The sequence below is a fragment of the Papio anubis genome, chromosome 20 (assembly GCF_008728515.1).
Source record: "Papio anubis isolate 15944 chromosome 20, Panubis1.0, whole genome shotgun sequence".
In the NCBI taxonomy this organism is placed as follows: Eukaryota; Metazoa; Chordata; class Mammalia; order Primates; family Cercopithecidae; genus Papio; species Papio anubis.
In genome coordinates, this window is record NC_044995.1 from 20,361,914 (window position 1) to 20,385,019 (window position 23,106).

At 48.7% G+C, this 23,106-nt stretch overlaps 1 protein-coding gene across 7 annotated transcripts in view; it reads right to left on the bottom strand.

Annotated features, from left to right (window-relative positions):
• Positions 1-23,106, bottom strand: part of WDR62 (WD repeat domain 62) — a 51,648-nt gene that overhangs the window by 27,681 nt on the left and 861 nt on the right. For 3 of the 7 annotated variants that reach the window (XM_031659606.1, XM_031659603.1, XM_031659600.1), the window contains exons 2-10: positions 19,353-19,444; positions 19,164-19,247; positions 18,175-18,237; positions 11,682-11,739; positions 11,270-11,440; positions 10,291-10,428; positions 9,702-9,884; positions 7,405-7,565; positions 5,580-5,769 (exon numbers count right to left, since the gene is read on the bottom strand). In XM_031659606.1, the coding sequence (XP_031515466.1) occupies positions 5,580-5,769; positions 7,405-7,565; positions 9,702-9,884; positions 10,291-10,428; positions 11,270-11,440; positions 11,682-11,739; positions 18,175-18,237; positions 19,164-19,246 (1,047 nt within the window). In that variant the 5' untranslated portion in view covers position 19,247; positions 19,353-19,444. The remainder of the gene's footprint in view (positions 1-5,579; positions 5,770-7,404; positions 7,566-9,701; positions 9,885-10,290; positions 10,429-11,269; positions 11,441-11,681; positions 11,740-18,174; positions 18,238-19,163; positions 19,248-19,352; positions 19,445-23,106) is intronic. The other 4 variants (XM_031659605.1, XM_031659604.1, XM_031659602.1 and 1 more) reach the window with 3 other exon arrangements.

Here is a 23,106-nt window from a genome sequence, read left to right on the forward strand (position 1 = left end):
ACAGAGTCTTGCCCTGTCGCCCAGGCTGGAGTGCAATGGCATGATCTTGGCTCACTGCAACCTCCACCTCCTGGGTTCAAGCAATTCTCCTGCCTCAGTCCCCCAGGTAGCTGGGATTACAGGCGCCCGCCACCACACCCAGCTAATTTTTTTGTATTTTTAGTAGAGACCGGGTTTTGCCATGTTGGCCAGGCTGGTCTCAAACTCCTGACCTCAGGTGATCCACCTGCCTCAGCCTCCCAAAGTGTTGGGATTACCAACATGAGCCACCATGCCTGGCCTACTATTTCAAAAGAAGGTAAAAGATATTTAAAAAATGATCCAAGCCAGGCGCGGTGGCTCAAGCCTGTAATCCCAGCACTTTGGGAGGCCGAGGCGGGTGGATCACGAGGTCAGGAGATGGAGACTACCCTGGCTAACATGGTGAAACCCCGTCTCTACTAAAAATACAAAAAACTAGCCGGGCGTGGTGGCGGGCGCCTGTAGTCCCAGCTACTTGGGAGGCTGAGGCGGGAGAATGGTGTGAACCCGGGAGGCGGAGCTTGCAGTGAGCCCAGATCACGCCACTGCACTCCAGCCTGGGAGACACAGCAAGACTCCATCTCAAAATAAAATAAAATAAAATAAAAAATTAAAAAAAAAATAAAAATAAAAATAAAAAATGATCCAAGATATGAAAAACAACCTAGAAAAACTCAGAAACAAAGTGATGTAACTTAAAGAAAGAACTAGGTCAGGTGCAGTGGCTCACGCCTGTAATCCCTGCACTTTGGGAGGCCGAGGTGGGCAGATCACTTGAGGTGAGGAGTTCGAGACCAACCTGGCCAGCATGGCAAAATCCTGTCTCCATTAAAAAAACAAAAATTAGCCAGGCGTGGTGGTGCGTCTGGAATTCCAGCTACTCAGGAATCTGAGGCAGGAGAATTGTTTGAACCTGGGAGCTTGAGGTTGCAGTGAGCGGAGATCACGTCACTGCACTCCAGCCTGGGCGACAAAGTGAGATTCCATTTCAAAAAAAAAAAAACTTGTACTTATACGTTCATAGCAGTGGTATTCACAACAGCCATAAGGTAGAAACAACCCAAGTGGCCGTCAACTGATAACAGAGAACAAAATGTGTTCTATCCATACAATGAAATACTATTCCGCCATAAAAAGGAATGAAGTACTGACACATGCTACAACATGTATAAATCTTGAAAACATTATGCTAAGTGAAAGCCAGGCACAAAAGCCCACATATTCTATGATTTCACTTATAAAAAATATTCAGGTCAGGCATAGTGGCTCACACCTGTAATCCCTGCACTATGGGAGGCTGAGGTGGGTGGATCACCTGAGCTCAGGAGTTCAAAACCAGCCTGGGCAACATGGTGAAACCCTGTCTCTACTAAAATACAAAAAATTCATCAGGTATGGTGGCATGTGCCTGTAATCCCAGCTACTCTAGAGACTGAGGCATGGGAATTGTTTAACTCGGGAGGTGGAGGTTGCAGTGAGCCGAGATTGTGCCTCTGCATTCTAGTCTGGGTGACAGAGCAGGACTCCATCAAAAAAAAAAAAAAAAGAAAGAAAGAAAGAGGAAAAGAAAGGAAAGAGCCGGGCACGATGGCTCACGCCTGTAATCCCTGCACTTTGGGAGGCCGAGGTGGGCGGATCATGAGGTCAAGAGATCAAGACCTGGCTAACACGGTGAAACCTCATCTCTACTAAAAATACAAAAAATTAGCTGGGCGTGGTGGCGGGCACCTGTAGTCCCAGCTACTCAGGAGTCTGAGGCCAGAGAATGGTGTCAACCTGGGAGGCGGAGCGTGCAGTAAGCTGAGATTGCGCCACTGCACCACTCCAGCCTGGGTGACAGAGCGAGCAAGACTCAGTCTCAAAAAAAAGGAAGGAAGGAAAGGAGAGAAAAGAAAACGGAAAAGATTCAGAACAGGTAAATCCATAGATAGAAGCAGATTAGTCATCTCCATCGATGGGGGGAGTGGGGAATGGGGAGGACTGCTTAACAGATACAGGATTTTTTTTGGGTGGGTGGGTGATGAAAATGTTCTGAAACTAGAGAGTAACGATGGCTGCATGACACTGTAAGTGTACTAAGTGCCACCAAATGGTAACTTTAAAATAGCTGAAATGGTAAATTTCATGTCATGTATATTTTACCACTATATATATATAATTCCCCATTTCAAAATAAACAGGGGTCAAAAGGGAGAGACTATAGTATGCAATGGCTACATATTCAGATCCTGTAACTATAGTATAACTATTTTAAAAATTGGAGAGAGTAGAGAGAACATATGCAATACAATTGTTTTAACTGTCTTCAGAACTGAAGAGCTGTCCGTTCTCAGACTGTTGCATGTAAATGTGGGAAAAAGCAAATGAGTTAATGGGGATATTCTAATTCCATCATCCCCTGTGTCCTTAAGAACTAGGCTTCTGGAAGCATCAACCCAATAGCTATGAGTATCCCTAACACCCAACTTGTGATTCTGAAATCCCAATTTGTACTAAAAAAATACACCTGGCCTTTTTCTCTTTTTTCTTTTTTTTTGTGATAGGGTTTCACTCTGTCACCCAGATTGGAGTACAGTGGCTTGATCTCAGCTTAATGCAACCTCTGCTTCCCGGGTTCAAGTGATTCTCATGCCTCAGCCTCCCGAGTAGCTGGGACTACAGGCGCCCGCCACCATGCCTGGCTAATTTTTTGTATTTAATGGAGACAAGGTTTCACCATGTTGACCAGGTTGGTCTCAGACTCCTGGGGTCAGGTAATTCCCCTGCCTCAGCCTTCCAAAGTGCTGGGATTACAGGCATGAGCCACTACACCCAGCCCAAAAAACTAAACATGGTCTTTTCAAGAAATGGTTGATTCCTGATATGGGACAGGAAAGGTACAAGATGAGACTGGAACATATTGGCATCCCAGGCAGCAAGGTGGCTATCAAGAAATACTAGGGTCATGTCCAAAGGACTCAGGAGCCAATGTTAAGAGGCTCTCACTGGCCAAAGATGGGATGATATGAGCTCCAATAAAGTTAATAATTATAATAGATTAAAACATATCTGATATATTTAAATATATATGAGTTTATAATGATATTAAATAAAACTAGTTACCTTTAGAGGATAGGGAACCAATTCATTATCTTGAAAACTGGTAAATAAAGGGAAAGAATCAAGTATTTCTCCTGCCTTTCCTATATGAATTATAGCACTGGGTGACCAAATGGCAGATGAGAGCAAATATCTCTTCGTGTAAGTAGTCCAACTAATAAAAATAAATTATAGAATTAGAATATCACCATATTGCAACCCTCAATAAATGGGTCCAGGCATTGAGCATCAATAGCTGCTAAGAGGCCAGGCACAGTGGCTCACACCCGTAATCCCAGCACTTTGGGAGGCTGCGGCGGGCAGATCACTTGAGGTCAGAAGTTTGAAACCAGCCTGGCCAACATGGTGAAACCCTATCTCTACTAAAAATACAAAAATTAGCCAGGCGTGGTGGCGGCTGCCTGTAATACCAGCTACTTGGGAGGCTGAGGCAGAAGAATTGCTTGAAACCAGGAGGTGGAGGTTGCAGTGAGCTGAGATAGTGCCACTGCACTCCAGACTGGGGCAACAGAGCAAGATTCTGTCTTGCGGGGGGGCGGGAAGCTGCTAACAATAATTGATAAACTCTACATATCGTTTGTGTGATTTTTATGATGTTTATTTTCAGAAACATGAAGAATACAGGTAGAACCTTAGAGTTATAGAAGAGAGAATAGGCCGGGCATGGTGGCTCATGCCTGTAATCTCAGCACTTTGGGAGGCTGAGGTGGGCGGATCACCTAAGGTGGGGAGTTCAAGACCCGTCTAGCCAACATGGAGAAACCTCGTCTCTACTAAAAATACAAAATTAGCCAGGTGTGGTGGTGCATGCCTGTAATCCCAGCTACTCGTGAGGCTGAGGCAGGAGAATCGCTTGAACCTGGGAGGTGGAGGATGCTGTGAGCCGAGATTACACCATTGCACTCCAGCCTGGGCGACAAAAGTGAAACTCCATCTCAAAAAAAAAAAAAAAAAAAGCAGAGAGAGAATAGGGTAGAAGCAGTATTGGCTGACAATTTTCTAGAACTGATGAAAAGATCTATCCACAGATACTGCTGCTGAACAGCTATATTCATAAACAATAAGGAGATGCAAAGAAAATCAACTGAAGACACATAATAAAATTGATAACAGTGAGGGTGACAGGGAGCAGAATTGGGGGCAGGGAAGTCATCAATGTAGACTGTAGCCTTATCTATAACATTTCACCTATTTTCCCAAATTTTTAAAAATTTCATATATAAATTTTAAGTTACTAAAAAACATTCTTTGAATGGAAAAAAAGTGCTGTCAACAAAAACGTCAGCCCCATGAAGGCAGACAGACTCAACCAGAGTCATACGGCTGAATGCTGCCTATTCAAAAGGACAAAGTTCTTTGTCACGGTCCTGAATCTGGCCACTGAAAACACAATTCCTCTAGGACAAACATTTCCAGTAAGAAATTTTCAGCCCCCCTGCCATAGCCCCTGCCGAGTAGCTGCAACTATAGGCACGCCTGGCTAATTTTCCATTATTTTTTGTAAAGCCGGGGTTTCCTCATGTTGCCCAGGCTGATCTCGAACCCCTGGACTCAAGTGATCTGCCCACTTCGATTTCCCAAAGTGCTGGGACTACAGGCATGAGTCACCGTGCCTGGCTAACTTTAGAGAATTTTTTAAAACCCACAAACTCACTCTCAGAAAATAAAAACTTCAAAACCTTTTTTTTTTTTCTAGACAGGGTCTCACTCTGTTACTCAGGCTGGAGTGTGGTGGCACAATCACAGCTCAGCGTAGCCTTGACATCCTAGACTCAAGTGATCTTCCTGCCTCCGCCTCTCGAGTAGCTGAGACCACACGTGTGTGCCACCATGCCTGGCTAATTTTTAAAAATTATTTGTAGAGATAGGGTCTTGCGTTGCCCAGGCTCGTCTCAAACTCCTGGGCTCAAGTGATCCTCCCGCCTCAGACTCCCAAAGTGTTGGGATTACAGGAGTGAGCCACCATGCCCCGTCTTCAACTCTTTTTTTAAAAAAAGCAGTGAAATAGAGAAACAATCTCCACAGCAAAGCTTTCTGCAGAGTGCACGTTCCTGCCACAGGGCCTCTGTGCTTGTGGTTCTCCCCAGCAGTTGCAGGTCTCACTCCCCAATTTCCTGCAGGTCTCTGCTTAAATGTCCTCAGGAAGGTCTTCCCTGACCCCTCTCCTCTCTAGAATACCACCTGGATTCCCCTTCCCCTTCCCCGCCTCGTTTTTCTTCAGAGGGTTACTGCTGCTTGGCGTGTTATTCACTGATGATGTTTCCAGGTTTCCTTTCCCATCCAAATGTGAGCTCTTAAGGGCAGGGTTTTTGTGTCTGTGTCCTCAGCACCTAGGACAGGGCCTGACGCATAGGAGGTAGTCAATGAGTATCTTCTGAAGGAACTACTGAATGGGTTCCCAAACTGTGGGGAACTGTGCAGAGGCTGAACAGGGGCAGAGGGAGGGAGGGGGGGCTCACCTCCACGTTCCAAACGTAGGAGCTGTGGAAGAGCTCTGACCACACCTTGCCCACTCTGTTGATGTCCTTGACATCCCAGATGTAGATGCTGTGGTCCTTATACACGCAGGACAGCCACTGGTGGATGGGGTCGAAGGTCAGTGCCACTGTATCTGGGTAGACTGCTTCTGCCTTCCTGTGGAAGAGGAAGCTAACAAGGCCACATGGGTAATCAATCACCATCAATGTCACTGAGTAGTGACAGCCACCTCTAGTGACAGTGGAGCTGCCTCCCTGGCAATGCCATGCCTCATGGTATTTGTGGCCATCCATCTCTCCTGCTCCAATTCTACTTCTCCCTCTTCCCTCTTCCTCTGCTTTGCTTCTCATGTAGAGGATACAAACCGGAAACTTTTGCCTGGCCCTGAGAGCAAATGAGTTTTTGATTCCTATGAACATTTCTCTCCCATCATTTCACCCAACTCAAGCTCCTGCTCTCTCTGAGCATACAAAGATAATAGGCATGTATCTTAGGTCCCACCTCTTCTTGGCCTCACCAACGCATGATCAAAAAGCCTCTTTGCCCTAAGGAGGCTGGGGAGCTGTCTCGTGGCCTGGGGTCTCCCTATGAAGGCTACAGTTTACTGAGCATTTACACTGTGCCAGGCCGAGAATTTTACCTGCAATAAATTCTCACAACCACGATAAGAGGCAGGCACTATATTTTACATATGAGAAAACGGAAGCACAGGGAGGTATAGTCACCTTCCCAAGGTCACACAGCACAACAGAAGGCAGCAGAATTGTGAGCCCAGCTACTATAACACAACACTGCCTGTGGGTTGCTCACTCCCTCCTTTCCTTCATGACACCCAGTTCCCCTGTTCAGGTCCTGTCATGGAAAAGGCACCCAGGAGCTAGTATCCAGAAATCCACAAAGAGGCAGCCCTAGGCACCCGGCACCCCCTGGTTAGGTAGCCCCCGATTCCATAAAACAGACTTGCAACAAAGGAGAAGAAAAGCCACAGCCCAGCACTTCCATCCACTCTCAACACAGCAGCAGAGGGACCTAACATGTAAGGCCTGGTCATTTACCCCAACGCCCGAAACCCCCAGCAACTGCCCACTGACCTAAGGATAGACTACAGGCGACCCACACTGGCCTCATCTCCCACCATCCTCCCCGGGCACACTGGGCTCTGGCCACACAATCCCTCACTATTCCTGCAACATGACAAGCCCAGTGTACTGTCACCTCAGTTGCTGGGACCCAGCTCTCCACACAGCGGCTCCTTCTCACCAGACACCCAATCAGCACAGCCCACCCCGGGCACTCTCCTTCCTGAGTCCTTGCTGTGTTCCCCAAAGCACTGATGCCTATCTGAAATTACCTTCTTTGTGTCCTTGCTTATCATCGAGCCCCCCTGCTATACTGCACAGAGGCAGAGATTTTGCTGCTTCACTATAGGTGTATCCTGCTTCCAACCCAGGGCTGGCACTTAGCAGCTGCTTAGTAGGGGTCAGCCAGCCATGTGGATGCAAACACTCCACCACATTCACAGCTGCTCTGCACTGTTCTTCACCATGCTGACCGCTATCTGAGATGATACTGTTTATTCCTTTGTTTTCTCACTGACTGTTTCTTCCCCTAGCCAGCCTCTCTTCTCACTGTGAAGCTTGCCTTGGAAGGCAAGGACTTTTCTGCTTTGTAACGCCCAGGGCTGAGAGTCATGATGAGTATTTGTGGGATGGACAGATATATGGATCTGGAAGCATGGATGAATGTCAGTGGAGAGACTCTGGGTGGGCCCCTCCCGTTCCGTTCCCTCTCCCTGCAGGGCAGTACCTGGGCTCCAGGCCCTGTGCCACATCTACCCCAAGGTAGTGTGGCTTGGGCAGGTTGGCGAGGTAGTGCAGGCTGTGGGCCTGGAAGATGCGGACTATCCCATCTGTGCAGCCACAGAAGATGAGCTCCTGGCTGACACAGAGGCAGGAAGACAGGGAGACCTGTAGGGGCAAAAGGGACCCCAGTGGATTTGGTGCTTCACATGGCCTGGCCCAGGGACATGGGGACTGACAGAGCAGCCTTAGGCCTCCAGAGAAGACTTATAGTTCCTTGGGTCTAAGACAACCATTTTAGCATATTTTAAGATTTCTGAAATCAAGATATAGTATACTGCTGCTATTGAAATACATGTGTCCCCAGGTAGACAGAGATATGAACGGAGACAGAGATGTCACTGCCGTCTACAGAGAAACGCAGCTATGTATGAAAAATACCTGTTCAGCAGACTGCAATTTCAGGTAAGTCACTTGTAGTAACAGGGTTGAATGTTAAGCTTACATTTTTTTTTTTTTTTGAGATGGAGTTTTTTTTTTTGGTCGTCGCCCAGGCTGGAGTACAATGGTGCGATCTTGGCTCACTGCAACTTCCACCTCCCGGGTTCAAGCGATTCTCTTGCCTCAGCCTCCAGAGTAGCTGGGATTACAGGCGCCTGCCACCACATCCGGCTAATTTTTTTGTATTTTGAGATGGGATTTTACCATGTCGGTCAGGCTGGTCTTGAACTCCTGACCTCAGGTGATCCACCCACCTCGGTCTCCCAAAGTGTTGGGATTACAGACATGAGCCACTGCGCCTGGCCTTTAGGCTTAAATTTTATTCCCTTTTGCTTACAAACAACTTCATAATGACTATACTCCAAAGCAGTACAGAAAAAAGTTATAAGGCCGGGCGCAGTGGCTCAAGCCTGTAATCCCAGCACTTTGGGAGGCCGAGACGGGTGGATCACGAGGTCAGGAGATCAAGACCATCCTGGCTAACACGGTGAAACCCCGTCTCTACTAAGAAATACAAAAAACTAGCTGGGAGAGGTGGTGGGCGCCTGTAGTCCCAGCTACTCGGGAGGCTGAGGCCGGAGAATGGCATGAACCCGGGAGGCGGAGCTTGCAGTGAGCTGAGATCCGGCCACTGCACTCCAGCCTGGGCGACAGAGCGAGACTCCGTCTCAAAAAAAAAAAAAAAAGAAAGAAAAAAGTTATAGTATCTAGAAAGGACTGTCTATCCTACTAGGAAGTGCTAGACCTCTAGACGCAGTTTAAGGAGTTTTTCCAAATCTAGAGGGACTTAATTTATGAGTCATTTAGTGTTTAGGAACTAAACATCTATCTATTGAAAGCTTTTCACTTGCTTGAAAAAGAGAAAATGATGTTTAACCAACTAGGACAAATATAAAACTTGGAACTCTTTCACACGCCATTAACCTCAAAGGTGATCTCTGGAGTGAGTTACAAAGGCAAGCAAGGAACAGGAGAGAAAACCACAACGCTCTGGCTGATAGCCAAATGGGCAGCTGATTCCAGATGGGAAAATAGCTTGGACACAAACTTTCAGATACTAAAGGAAAGAAGCTCTGCAATGTATCGATAGATCATGCTTTAGTTTAAAAGTTTATGGCTGGGCACAGTGGGAGGCCAATACCGGTGAATCACTAAAGGTCAGGAGTTTGAGACCAGCCTGGTCAACATGGTAAAACCCTGTCTCTACTAAAAATACAAAAATTAGCTGTGCGTTGTGGCAGGTGCCTGTAATCCCAGCTACTTGGGAGGCTGAGGCAGGAGAATTGCTTGAACCTGGGAGGCGGAACTTGCAGTAAGCCGAGACTACACCACTGCACTCCAGCCTGGGCAATAGAGTAAGACTCCATCTCAAAAAAAAAAATTAAAAATAAATAAAAGTTCATGCATTTTGTGTAGTCTTTTTTGATTGAAAAGTTATTAAATCAATGATACCTCTGAGTTTTTAAAAATGCAATCCTCTACCAGCCAGAGTGCTCAAAGGAGAAGAGAAATGTGAAGTAGATCAAATAGTAACGGGAAAACAACTGTCACCTTGAGCCCATTTCAGGTTACCAAGCATGGTGCTCACTGCCTATATTATCTCACGTGACTTCTTTACCAGCTCTGTGGGGAGGGCAGCAGTACTCCCATTTTACAGATGTGGAACCTGAAGCTCAGAGAGGGGGTGTCATTCACCATTAGTCACATAAGCAGAACCTGTGTGGTCAATACTGATGAACACCCCTGCAGACACATATCATGAGAAAGAGCCTGTCCAACTGATGGCAGAGAGGGAGGTGGTACCTTCAGGTTGATCCACTTCTCCAGCACCCTCTTCTCATTGAACTGGCAGAGGAGGCCCGAGTAGGACACACAGAAGGTACTGCCTGCCATCCGGCCCCGACCGCAGGCCACACCACAGAAGATATTGTTGTGTAGCTCGCCCAGGATGCCTGAGCGCCCTACAAGGGGCACTGTGCTCGTCACCTGGAGACACAGAGGGCATAGTGAGATACTGTCCACACAGTTGAGCCCCCAACAGGGCCACGATGGGTCCTGCATGACCAGATGATAGGACACAACGAAACAGGAGAACTCCAAGAAGCTCTTCCAAATGGAGGAGAAGGAAAGAAACACTAGAACCCTGCCACTCTGGACAGGGGGGCTGGAAGCAGCAGTCCAAGAATGAGAGCTGGTCCCAGGGTCAGGGGGTTCCTGGCAGGGCCTGTGCATCAGCCCCCTGAGAGTAGGCCCAGAAGCAGCAGCTGGGCCTCTGAGAGGTCAAATGGCCCGAGACCGCCGCCCTCAAATCCCAGGGAGAAACAGGAGGCCATGCTGCCACAGATGGTGACTCCCTCAGGGCCTGGTTAAAGGGCCAGGGACAGAAACTCACCTTTGTCTCAGTGGAGACTTCCAAGAACCAGAACCTCACATGTCGGTTCCCAACAGTGACAAAATAGCTGCTGTCCTCTGAGAAGGAGAGGGCGATGACTCTACAAGATACCTTGTTGGAGGCCACTACGATGTCTTTCTGGAAGAATAAGTGCAAAGCTCGTGCCAGCACTCATTCCACTGGACTGCCTGGGCCTCCCTGCTCGTCCCCACTCCAAGTCTGTCTTCCTGGGACCCTCCAGGGAGCTGCTGTATGGGGAAACTTATGTGGGGCAACCTGCTCATTCCTCACCACAGAGGAGGGGACAGAGGCTTGGAATGGTCTCCCCAGGAGAGTATGTTCCAGAGCTCTCTCAAGGGTCTAAGCTCTGCAGCCCACACATGGTATTGGGGACAGTCATGGCTGGGATGTAAGGACAACACAACCTATGGCTGTCACGGATGGGGCTCCTGCTCTGGGCCCTGCCCTGAGCCCTTCACAGGATAACCCATGAAATTCCCTCAAAAGCCCCATGAGGGAGGCGCCTCTCCCCAACCCTCCCAGGCTCAGAGGGGAAGATGTCATGTGCTCAAGGTCACATAGTGGGTTATGGGCAGAGCCAGGACTTGGTACCCACTTCTGCCAGCTCCACAGCTGTTCCAAAGCCCAGTCTTCCAGTGCTTATCAACTCATTAAAGTCTTACAACTCAACAAGATAAGTAGTACTATATCCATCTAACAGAGGAGGAAACAGACTCACAGAGATGTTAAGTCAGTTGGCTAAGGTCACAGCTGGTCATTATAAAAATATTTATAATTCTTCCAGCTGGGCGCCTGTCTCGTGCCTTACAATAAGGGATCAGCATGTCGCAGGTGCTCAATAGCTGTCATGTGTTGGGTGAGTGAGCACTTTACTGCGTCCTCTCATGTAGCTCTCCCAGTGCCCAAGACACAGGATGCTCTGGCAGCTGGCTGCCTGTCACAGGCCCGCTGGTCTTACCTTCCAGTCCCAGACGTTGAGCACCATGTCATGTTGGTAGCCCATGGACACGATGTGCTTCATATTGGGTGAGAAGGCCACACAGGCCACACCATACTTGTGGCCTAGCATCTCCGCCACCTGATTCTTCTCCTCCACATCCCAGATGCGCACAGCAGGCCTATGCCCATTCTAGGGAAGGTGGGGTCATTACTGCTGCTGGGCTCTGTACCAGGTAGGGCTAGAGGGGTTGTCAAGGCCGAAGATTGCATTGCCATAGGGTGTGCCCAAAAGCCATCTCCCCCATCTGCTACGGGGCTGTTCTGGCCCAGAAAGGAGCTATTCCAGGGACTCCCAGGCCTGCTGGGAGCACAAGGAATGGCTCCCGAGACCCCCCAACCCCCATTCCCACTCAATCGTGATCATGACTCACCTCCCCTGTCACTATGTACTTCCCATCAGGGGAGAAGGCCAGAGCACTCAGAGACTTCCTGGGGATAAAGAAAAGAGTTGATCACTGGTTCCGCTAAGGGTGGCCAGTCAGATCCCATCCTGGCGACTCTGATAGAACTCTGCCCTCTCCTGCCTCCCAAGCCTCGGAAGAGGCCAGGGGAGGTGAGCTCAAGCAGCTCCCACAGAGCCAGTACTGCTGGCGTGCCCAGCACAGCACACAGAGAAATGGGGGTAAATGCAAAGCCCCTTCGACCCTGAGATACCAAACCCAAATGGGGCAGACATTGTATGGGGACCCTGCTTTCTTCTCTCTCTGCCGCAGTGGGTACCCTAAGACCCCACCCACCCTATAACACTGAGAAATAGAGATGCAGGAAATGGTACAGGCCTGGCCTAACTAAAGGGGTGGTGCTGATGGGAGGATCCTGGCAGACATCACATCAAGGTAGCCTGCAGCATGTGCTCCACTGATAAATACTCAAGATATTCTGGAAAATCCATAAATAGCCAAAATGTTTCTGATACTCCTAGCTAGCCTGCACAAGGACTTGAATGAACAGGCTAGCTGGCAGGTTTCTGGCAGTACGATTCACCATTCTGAGATTGTATGATTTCCTTCTTCTCCCCTCTCACTTTTAATCTTGTTTTTACCTTTGTTCCTTAACAATAATTGTCTCCCTACGTCAGATGGTAAATTGGCGTGCAGATAACTAAGTAAATGTCACTAAGTGAGACTTTGGCAACTTCATGGAATATTCATCAAGTCAACCTGCTTCCCAGGCTTCCCGTGGTTCCTTACAGCAGCAAACAGGGCAAATTGCGTCCTGGATATCCACTTGTCTCTCTTTCCTCACTGACATAATCCCAGTTTCATGCTTGCAGCTATGCAGGTACATGACTCAGTCTGGCCAAGGAGAAGTAAACTGACATGCTGTGTGCCCCGCTTCCCACCAGTTCCCCTCCTGAAATAAGCACAGAACAGCCAGAACTCCATCTTGGGCCATGAAGTGACTTCAAGACCAGAAGTCTCACAATAAATGGGGTGGAACAGAAGGAGAGAGGAACGGAGGCTGGGTGCGGTGCCTCATGCCTGTAATCCCAGCACTTTCGGAGACAGAGGTGGGAGGTTCACTTGAGGTCAGGAGTTCACGATCAGCCTGGCCAACATGATGAAACCCCATCTCTACTAAAAATACAAAAAAATAGGCCGGGCATGGTGGCTCAGGCCTGTGATCCCAGCACTTTGGGAGGCCAAGGCGGGCAGATCACAAGTTCAGGAGATGGAGACCATCCTGGCTAACACGGTGAAACCCTGTCTCTACTAAAAAGTACAAAAAAATTAGCTGGGCGTGGTGGTGGGTGCCTACAGTCCCAGCTACTCGGGAGGCTGAGGCAGGAGAATGGCTGAACCCTGAAAGTGGAGCTTGCAGTGAGCAGAGATCACGCCACTGCACTCCACACTGGGAGAGACAGCGAGACTCCATCTCAAAAAACAAACAAACAAACAAACAAAAAATAGCCAGGTGTGGCGGTGGGCGCCTGTAATCCCAGCTACTCGGGAGGCTGAGGCAGAAGAATCGTTTGAACCCGGGAGGCGGAGGTTGCAGTAAGCCAAGATCGCACCACTGCACTCCAGTCTGGGCAACAGAGCAAGACTCCGTCTTGGAAAAAAAAAAGAAGTGGGGCAGGGTGCGGTGGCTCATGCCTGTAATCCCAACACTTTGGGAGGCCGAGGCGGGTGGATGACAAGGTCAGGAGATTAAGACCACCCTGGCTAACATGGTGAAACCCTGTCTCTACTAAAAATACAAAAACAAAATTAGCCGGGAGAGGTAACAGGCACCTGTAGTCCCAGCTACTCCGGAGGCTGAGGCGGGAGAATGGCGTGAACCCGGGAGGCGGAGCTTGCAGTGAGCTGAGATGGCGCCACTGCACTCCAGCCTGGGTGACAGAACGAGACTCCATCTCAAAAAGAGAGAGAGAGAAAAAAAAGTGGGGTCCCTGGTGTTCAGAGACACAGCCCCTGGGCTGCCCACTTCCGGACTTACGATGTGCAGGAGGAGCATGCCCTTGGGTTTTAAGCTACGCTGCGGAGGGGTTTCTGTTGTCTGTAGCCACCTCTAACCTGTCACATGCCCCGACCTTGTGCCTGGCCCTCTAGCAAATGCTGTGTGGCCATCACTGCACTGATTCCTCACGCATGCTTCATGGAGTCAGGGCTCTCATGAACCAACTTTGCAGATGAGGTGACTGCAACACAGGGAAGTCCCCTGCTACGGTTAACTAACCAGACAGGACAGAGCCCTGACCTCTAAGCCAGTAGTTCTCAGTCTTGGCTGTACATTATAATTCCCTGGGGAGCATCTGAAAAGTGTCAAAGTCTAAGATTAGTTGAGTGAAACTTTGGTGAGGAACAGGATTATTTGCACAGTCTCAGAAAAGATTTCCCCAGGATACTTGCTAATCACAAAGGTGAAGAGAGAGGCTTTGAAGTGGAGGAATCTGGAAGGCAACACCTTGGCCAAATGCCCCCAGTGAACACCACCAGTCACGGGAGACCTCCTGAGAGGAGGCACTGGGAAGAACACAGCACCCCTTCTGGTCTGTTCCTGTCAAAGATGCAGAACCTGAGTCTGCCCTTGAGGAAGCATAGAATAAACCCAAGATACCTCATCTACAATCCTCAAAAGTGTCAAGATCAGCCAGGCGCAGTGGCTCATGCCTGTAATCTCAGCACTTTGGGAGGCCGAGGCGGGCAGATCACGAGGTCAGGAGTTCGAGACCAGCCTGGCCAACATAGTGAAATCCCATCTCTACTTAAAAAAAAACAAAAAACAAAAAACAAAAATTAGCCAAGAGTGGTGGTGCGCACCTGTAGTCCCAGTTACTCAGGAGGCTGAGGCAAGAGAATCGCTTGAACCCAGGAGGTGGAGGCTGCAGCAAGCTGAGATCACTCCATTGCACTCCAGGCGGGTGACAGTGTGAGACTTTGTCTCAGAAAAAAAAAAAAGTGTCAAGATTCTGAAAGTCAAGAAAAGACAGAAGAGCCACGTCAGCCTGAAGGAGACTGAGGGGACAACTCAATGCAATGTGTGATTCCAGACAGAACCCTTTGGCCATAAAGGACATTCATGGGACAAAGGCTGACTCCTGAATGGAGCCCTCTGGGGAGTGAATGGGAGTGATATGCCAATTTTCATTTCTTGATTTTGCTGGATATATTACAGTTTAGAAGGACTGTCTTTTTTTTTTTTTTGTAGGAAATACACACTGAAGTATTTATTTTATTGTTGTTTTTTTTTTTGACACAGAGTCTTGCTCTGTCACCCAGGCTGGAGTGCAATGGCGTGATCTTGGCTCACTGCAACCTCTACCTCCCGGGTTCAAGTGATTCTCATGCCTCAGTCTCCCAAGTAGCTGGGATTACAGGCACCTGCCACCATGCCCAGCTAAATTTTGTAGTTTTAGTAGAGATGGGGTTTCACCATGTTGTCCAGACTGGTCTCAAACTCGTGACCTCAGGTGATCCGCCTGCCTCGGCCTCCCAAAGTGTATTTATTTTATTTTACTTTATTTTTCTTGAGACAAAGTCTCACTCTGTTGCCCAGGCTGGAGTGCAGTGGCGCAATCTTGGTTCACTGCAACCTCCGCCTCCCGGGCTCAAGCAATTCTCCTGCCTCAGCCTCCCGAGTAGCTGGGATTATAGGTGCCTGACACCAGGCACAGCTAATTTTTGTATTTTTAGTAGAGACAGGGTTTTGCCATGTTGCCCAGGCTGGTCTCAAACTCCTGACCTCAAGTGATCCTCCTGCCTCTGAGACCTCCCACAGTGCTGAGATTATAGGTGTGAGTCACCGTGCCTGGCCTGAAGTATTTAGAGATATAGAGGCATCATGTCTACAACTGATTCTCAGATAGTTCAGAACAAATTAATATGTATATAGACAAAAAATGATAAAGCAAATGTGGTAAAATGCTAACATTTGGCCAAGTGCAGTGGCTCGCTCACGCCTGTAATCAGCCTTTGGGAGGCTGAGGCAGGCGGACTATCTGAGCTCAGGAGTTTGAGACCACCTTGGGCAACATGGTGAACCCCATCTCCACTAACACACAAAAAATTAGTTAGGCATGGTGGCGCATGCCTGTGGTCCCAGCTACCTGGGAGGCTGAGGCATGAGAATCGCTTGAACCCAGCAGGTGGAGGTTGCAGTGAGCTGAGCCTGGGTGACAGAGCAAAACTCTGTGTTCAAAAAAAAAAAAAAAGCTAACATTTGGGAAATATGTGAAAGGTACATAGGTATATATGAGCTCTTTGTACTATTCTAAGTCTGAAATTATTTCAATATAAAAAGTCTCAAAATTGCCAATGCCCAAGTTTCATCCCAGATCAATTGATTTGGCTTTCTCTTGGGGTGAGGCATAGGGACCAGGTGATTCTGATATGCAGTTGGAAAGAAAACCCCCACACTGGCCACACCACCTCCTAATGCACACCTACTGGTGGCCCAGGGTGGGCACCTGCATGCCATCTACTACAAATCCAGGCCACCGACTCCACTGCCTACAGGGATTAGGAAGGCAACACAGGTGTGAGGAACTGGCCACAACGGGCCTGACAAATGTCACTAAGCTCAGTCCATCACTGCCACAGGGGAATTTGGGCCCCAGAGGCCAGAATTTCTCACTTCTCCAAACAAGAGGGACATGTGGATTTTTGTGTTAAAAAACTTGAAATGGGCCAGGCGTGGTGGCTCAAGCCTGTAATCCCAGCACTTTGGGAGGCCGAGATGGGCGGATCACGAGGTCAGGAGATTGAGACCATCCTGGCTAACACAGTGAAACCTCCATCTCTACTAAAAAATACAAAAAGCTAGCCGGGCGAGGTGGCGGGCACCTGTAGTCCCAGCTACTTGGGAGGTGAGGCAGGAGAATGGCGTAAACCCGGGAGGCGGAGCTTGCAGTGAGCTGAGTTCTGGCCACTGCACTCCAGCCTGGGCAACAGAGCGAGACTCCGTCTCAAAAAAAAAAAAAAAAAAAAAAAAACTTGAAATGTTGTCCACTCATCCAACCTTTAAAACACACTGTATTGGGCAAGTTTGTGTGACTCTGATTTGTAGCTGCTGCCTTACGAATGCTCTCCCAATTACCAGTAGCTATTTTATTTTCAGAGGAGACCAAGGCTCTGAAAGAAGTGTCTCACCTGAGATTCCACAGTGAATAGATGCTTGAGCCAGGAATGGAACCCAGCTCTGCCCTTATCACCAGTAACAGAACCCACAGTTAGGAGCAAAAGGTCCAAAAAGGCACTTTCAAGAGGGAATGCACTTCTGCCAGATAACAAGAACCTGCCGTAGCTTAAGGACCATATCTTAAGGACCATAAGGGCAGGAGAAAACCCACTCCTTATCCATTCACCTGGAGAACTGGGCCAAAGGAGCAGAGCCTGAGCTATGCCAAGGAGGGACACGGTATGCCTTTCAAAGGTCACAGCCCTATTGGGACCACATCCCAGGGCAACACAGTGATCAGTTAGCCCCAAGGCAGAGGAGCGGGTCCTCCCCCAATAACAGCTGAAAAGATCTTTCTAAAACCCAAATCATGTTCAGTCTTTCTCTTAGGAAATAGCCATCAATGTGCCAGACACTGCTGTTTGGTGCTGGGGACACAGAAATGAACTCAGAGAAAGTCCCTGCTCTCAGAGTGCTCACACTGAGGAATGGAGACCCACAGTGAACACCACCAATGAGGAAATTGGACAGCATATCAGAGATGGGAGCAAATTTTGTGGAGAAAAGCAAAGCGGGGAATAGAGCTGCTGGAGGGCTGGGGGTGAAAAGCACATCCCTGGCCTGTGGCGCCCTCCTGTGGCTGCTCTCTGCACTCAGCATGCTCTGCGGCCCCTCTCCAACGCTGCAAGGACTACGGGATGTGGCTTCTGCCTATTCCATCCAGTCTCATCTCCCCTGCTCCCTTTCTCCAGGCACCCGGATCCTTGGCTGCTTCTAAAGCACCGAGATTCTTACCACTGCAGGTTCTTTGCCCTTGCTGTCCCCCCTGCCTGAAACGCTCTCCCTACAGCTTCTTATGGGTCACCCTCTCACTTCCTTCAGGTCTCACAGTCAAGGCAGCATTCCCTGAGCCTTCTGATAAGGCTTTCCTCCTATTCTCTGCCCACAAACCTGCCCGAAGACATCCCCCATCATTTCCTCCACAGCACTGATCATGATCAGCCAGTAATTTGCTGACGGGTTTACTGTCTGTCTCACTCTAGCCAGCAGAGATTCTCCTCTCCTGTGGTCACTGCTGTGTCCCTAGCACATGGAACAGCATCCAACACAGGCAAATGCCGCTGAGCCAACAGGTGAGTGAATGAGTGAGCACCTACCCATGAGTACCTCCAGGCTATGCGGGGGAGGGGAGGTGTGCCAAGCCCCTGGTTCCACCCCTGCCCCCAGGCCCAGGCCTCAGCCTACCTGGCAGTGTTAAAGATGTGCTGCTGTTTGTTCTCCTTGGGGTCCAAAATCACCACCACACAGCTGGGGAGAAAGAGGAAAATGTGCCTCAACTGCGGGGAGTGTTGGGGTCCTGGGATGATTCTATTCCCACCAGAAAAGCCCACAAATAAACAAGCTCCCTCTGCACAGAGATTCTCTCTGGTCTCCTCCTCCTCCCCCTCCTCCAGGTGTTTACACTGAGAATTCTAGGGCACTTTAACATTACTATGTTCTTAAATAGAAACCAGCACTTCCTCTGAGGTAATGTCTGTCAGGCCCTAGGCTAATAAAGACCTTAGGCTGGCTACAATCCCAGCACTTTGTGAGTAGGGGGTGGGGGGATCACTTGAGCTCAGGAATTTGAGACCAGCCTGGGCAACAGAGTGAGATCTCCTCTCTACTAAAAAAAATTAGCTGGCTGTGGTGGCATGTGCCTGTAGTCCCAGCTACGTGGGAGGTGGAGATGGGAAGGTCGCTTGAGCACAAGAGGTTGGGGCTGTAGTGAGCTGTTATTCACACTATTGCATTCTAGCCTGGGCAACACAGCCAGACTCTGTCTCAAAAAAACAAAACAAAACAAAAAACAAAACAAAAAAAAGAGAGAGAGAGATGTAATTGTTTTAAATCCTCACAACTGCCAGGTCAGGTCAGGACTCTTTAGGCCCATTTATAAATAAGGAAACAAACCCATAGAGGGGACGTCCTTAGCACAGTGTCAGGCTACGTAAGTATTTATGGAATGAACAGTTGTAGCGTCTTCTTCAGTCTTCTCAACTATGCAAGCAGAGAGGGTCATTAGCTCTGTTTTACAGAGGCAGAGGAAGAGGCTCAGAGAGCAGCATACATGGCAGAGCTGGGACACAAATCCAGGTTACCTGACACCACAGCGTGGAGTTTAATCACCTGTCTTTCCCAGATCGCTGTCACCTCCCCCCTGTAGTCATAATAAAGGCTTTCATTGCACTCACTACATGGCAGGAACTGTTCTAGACAGAGAGGGGGCTATGGAATCCTCTCCACAGCTCTCAGAAGCAGGCCCCATTATCCACATTCTACAGGTGAAAAAGATGAGGCTCAGAGTGATTTACAGATGGCTTCAGGCTCCAAGCTCCAAATTCCCTAGCAATGATTGGACATCGAGGCCCTTATCTGCTTACCCTGCCAGGTAGGCCACATGGCCTGTGCCAGGATCACAGGTTAGGCCACTGCTGTTCTGGGCTGTGATGCCAAGCACCTTCTCGAGTGACACCTGCAAAGAAAAAGCCCAAGTCAGAGGCACCCGCCCCAGCTGGCACCACATGGTGCAGCTGCCTTGGCCACCCATTCAGAACCTGCTGCATTCAACACCCACTCACTGAGCTTCTGTGGCCATGCCATCCACCAGCAGCTAACACTTGTTCTCTCAACATTCCTTTGGCAAATACGACGCTAGGTGAAGAGCACAGAGTGGTGAGGAAGAGACAAATCCTTGCCCTCGTGGGGCTCATGTCCTACTGGTGATGGGTATGTAGGACATAGAAAAGAAGCAGAACAAATATGTGAAACAGATGCCAAGTAATGACCGGTGCAAGAGAGAAGAAAGCAGATAAGGAGGTCAGGAGTGCAGGGGAAGGGGGAGAATGCCGTGGTGAGAAGGTGACCTGTGTATAAGCTTCTAAGTACTTTTTTTTGTTTATTTGTTTTTTGAGATAGAGTCTTCCTCTGTCACCAGGCTGGAGTCCGTGGTGAGATCTCGGCTCATTGCAACCTCCGCCTTCCGGGTTCAAGCGATTCTCCTGTCTCAGCCTCCTGAGTAGCTAGGATTACAGGCGCACGCCACCATGCCCAGCTAATTTTTGTTTTAGTAGAGATGGTGTTTCACCATGTTGGCCAGGCTGGCCTCGAACTCCTGACCTCAGGTGATCCACCCACCTCAGCCTCCCAAAGTGCTAGGATTATAGGCAAGAGCCACTGTTCCCGGCCTCTTAGTACTTTTATATGTATAAAAGACTTGAATCCCCACAATAAGCCAAGTAGAAGGCACTATTATCACCCCTGTTTTACAGGTAAGAAGTCTGATGCCCAAGATCCTACATCTGCAAATGGCAATGTTGATACAGAAACCCAGGCAGTCTGGCTCCAAAGTCAGCACTTTGGGCTGTACAGGAGAGACACAGTAGTGACCAAAGGTAGACAGTTTCCCCACGTCAGATTCATAGTCCAGAAATTTGAGAGATTTGAACAAGTAAAAAAACACATGAACAGTAATATTTAAAATTTAAACAAGGCTGGGTGTGGTGGCTCAGTCAGGAGTTTGAGACCATCCTGGCCAAAATGTCAAAACCCTGTCTCTACTAAAAATACAAAAAAATTAGTCAGGTGTGGTGGCCCATGCCTATAATCCCAGGTACTCAGGAGGCTGAGGCAGGAAGATTGCTTGAACCCAGGAGGCGGAGGTTTCAGTGAGCTGAGATGGCACCACTGCACTTCAGCCTGGGCGACAGAGTGAGACTCTGTCAAAAAAGAAAAAAAAAGAAGGCCGGGTGCGGTGGCTCAAGCCTGTAATCCCAGCACTTTGGGAGGCCGAGACGGGCGGATCACGAGGTCAGGAGATCGAGACCATCCTGGCTAACACGGTGAAACCCCGTCTCTACTAAAAAATACAAAAAACTAGCCGGGCGAGGTGGCGAGCACCTGTAGTCCCAGCTACTCAGGAGGCTGAGGCAGGAGAATCGCTCGAACCCGGGAGGTGGAGCTTGCAGTGAGCTGAGATCTAGCCACTGCACTCCAGTCTGGGTGACAGAACGAGACTCCGTCTCAAAAAAAAAGAAAAAGAAAAAAAAAGGAACCAAACAGATGAGGAAACAGAGGCCAAGAGGGGTTACCCATCCAGGAAGGGGTAGCGCCAGGATTCCAACATAAACAACCAAGCCATGGCACTCATGTTGTCTTATCTGTCGATCAGCATTACTGGGCATTGGTATGAATGGTCATTTTTAGACTAGGTCTTTGCAAGACAGATCAACTCTGTACTGCCAAACAAGAAAAATAAATATTACCCCAAATACACAGTTATAGTATCAGTATTAGCTAACATGAATAGAGTACTTGCCATGTGCCAGTGTTGTTCTGAGTGCCTAGGATATGTGACCTCATTTAATCCTCACAAATACCCTATGAAAGATTTCTACATCATTCTCATTTTACAGATAAGAAAACTGAGGCACAGATAAGTTTATAACTTGGCAGGGCACAGTAGCTCACTCCTGTAATCCTAGTACTTTGGGAGACTGAGGCAGGCAGATCGTTTGAGCTCAGGAGTTCAAGACCAGCCTGGCCAACACGGCGAGACCCTGTCTCTACCAAAAAACAAAACAAAATTAGTCAGGTATGGTGGCATGCACCTGTAGTCCCAGCTACTCAGGAGACTTGAGGTGGGAAGATCACCTGAGCCCATGGAGGCTGAGACTGCAGTGAGTTGAGATCACTCCACTGCACTACAGCCTGGATGACAGAGTAAGACCCCATCTCAAAAAAAAAAAAAGAAAAGAAAAAGAAAAAGCAAAGTTCATCAACTGCCAGGAAGAACAGGACTAAAGTTTAAGCTCAGGCTGCCTGGGTCCAACCATACCAGTCTGTTCTCTTAGCCACCTTGCTATAATGCCTCTCTGAATTTGATATTGTTATATGTAGTTTAATAGCTCAAAAGGCACTTTCAGGAACATATAAGATAAAGGCTATGACGTATAGGGTGCTGGGTGACAGATGAAGGTGGGTGTCTGCTTTAGAATGGGGTTCAAGAAGGCCTTTCCAGATAGCGACATTCAGGCTGAGACTTGAAGGATGGGAAGGAGCCAGCCAGGTAGATTGCAGCAAAAAGCCCAGGCTAAGGAGGCAGAAAAGAATATGGAGCCTCAGGAAAACCAAAAGCAGGCCAGTGTGACTGAACGTTGGTGACAGGGAGGACATAGGAGGTACAGTCAGAGCCCTATAGCCAGGAGTGGGCAGTATAATCAGTGCAGGAGACAGTCATGGGGCAGGAACAAGCTCCACCAGCAGCTACCAGGTATCCTCCCTTTATCTGGACTCTGTGCCAAGAAGATCACAAGTAAAATTTCATTTCTCTCCAATGCAATAGTATAATTTTTTTTTTTTTTTTTGAGACAGTCTTACTCTGTCGCCCAGGCTGGAGTGCAGTGGCGTGACCTCAGCTCACTGCAACCTCCGCCTCCTGGGTTCAAGGGATTTCTCCCGCCTCAGCCTCCTGAGTAGCTGGGATTAAAGGCGCGCGCTAGCACGCTCGGCTAATTTTTGTACTTTTTGTAAAGACGGGGTTTCACCATGTTGGCCAGGCTGGTCTTGAATTGATCTCAGGTGAACAACCCACCTTGGCATCCCAAAGTGCTGGGATTACAGGCGTGAGCCACCGTGCCCTACCAATACTATGGTTCTTATCATCTCCATTTTATAAAAACAGATTTTGTGCCTACAGAGCTGGAAAACAATTTTTTTAAATTGCCGCTGCGCTAATGGAATTCCTTCTACCTACTGTGAAATCATTTCCTTCTGCGTTTCTGTCTCAGAATTTAGGGAACTGTTCTGTGCGCCCTCCTCCCCAGGCAGCACTGCGGAGATTTTATAAATAACTTCTTACGTCTTTGTCATAGTTTTGAATGACAATATGGATTAAGAATCCCCACCTTGGTGAGGAAAAAGGATAGAGACCGCAGAAGGTGAGAGAAGGCGAGGCAGAAGCGAGGAAGAGTTGGGGCAGGTAACACTCTGGACTAAACCCTCGAAGGGACCTTAACGACCCAGCGGGGGCCAGGGCAGTGAGGCTGCAGTGAGCTATGATCGTGACGTCTAAAGGCGATAGAACGGGGGTTAAAGTATAGGAGGACTAGGCTGTGATTTGCAGAAGCAAAATGCATT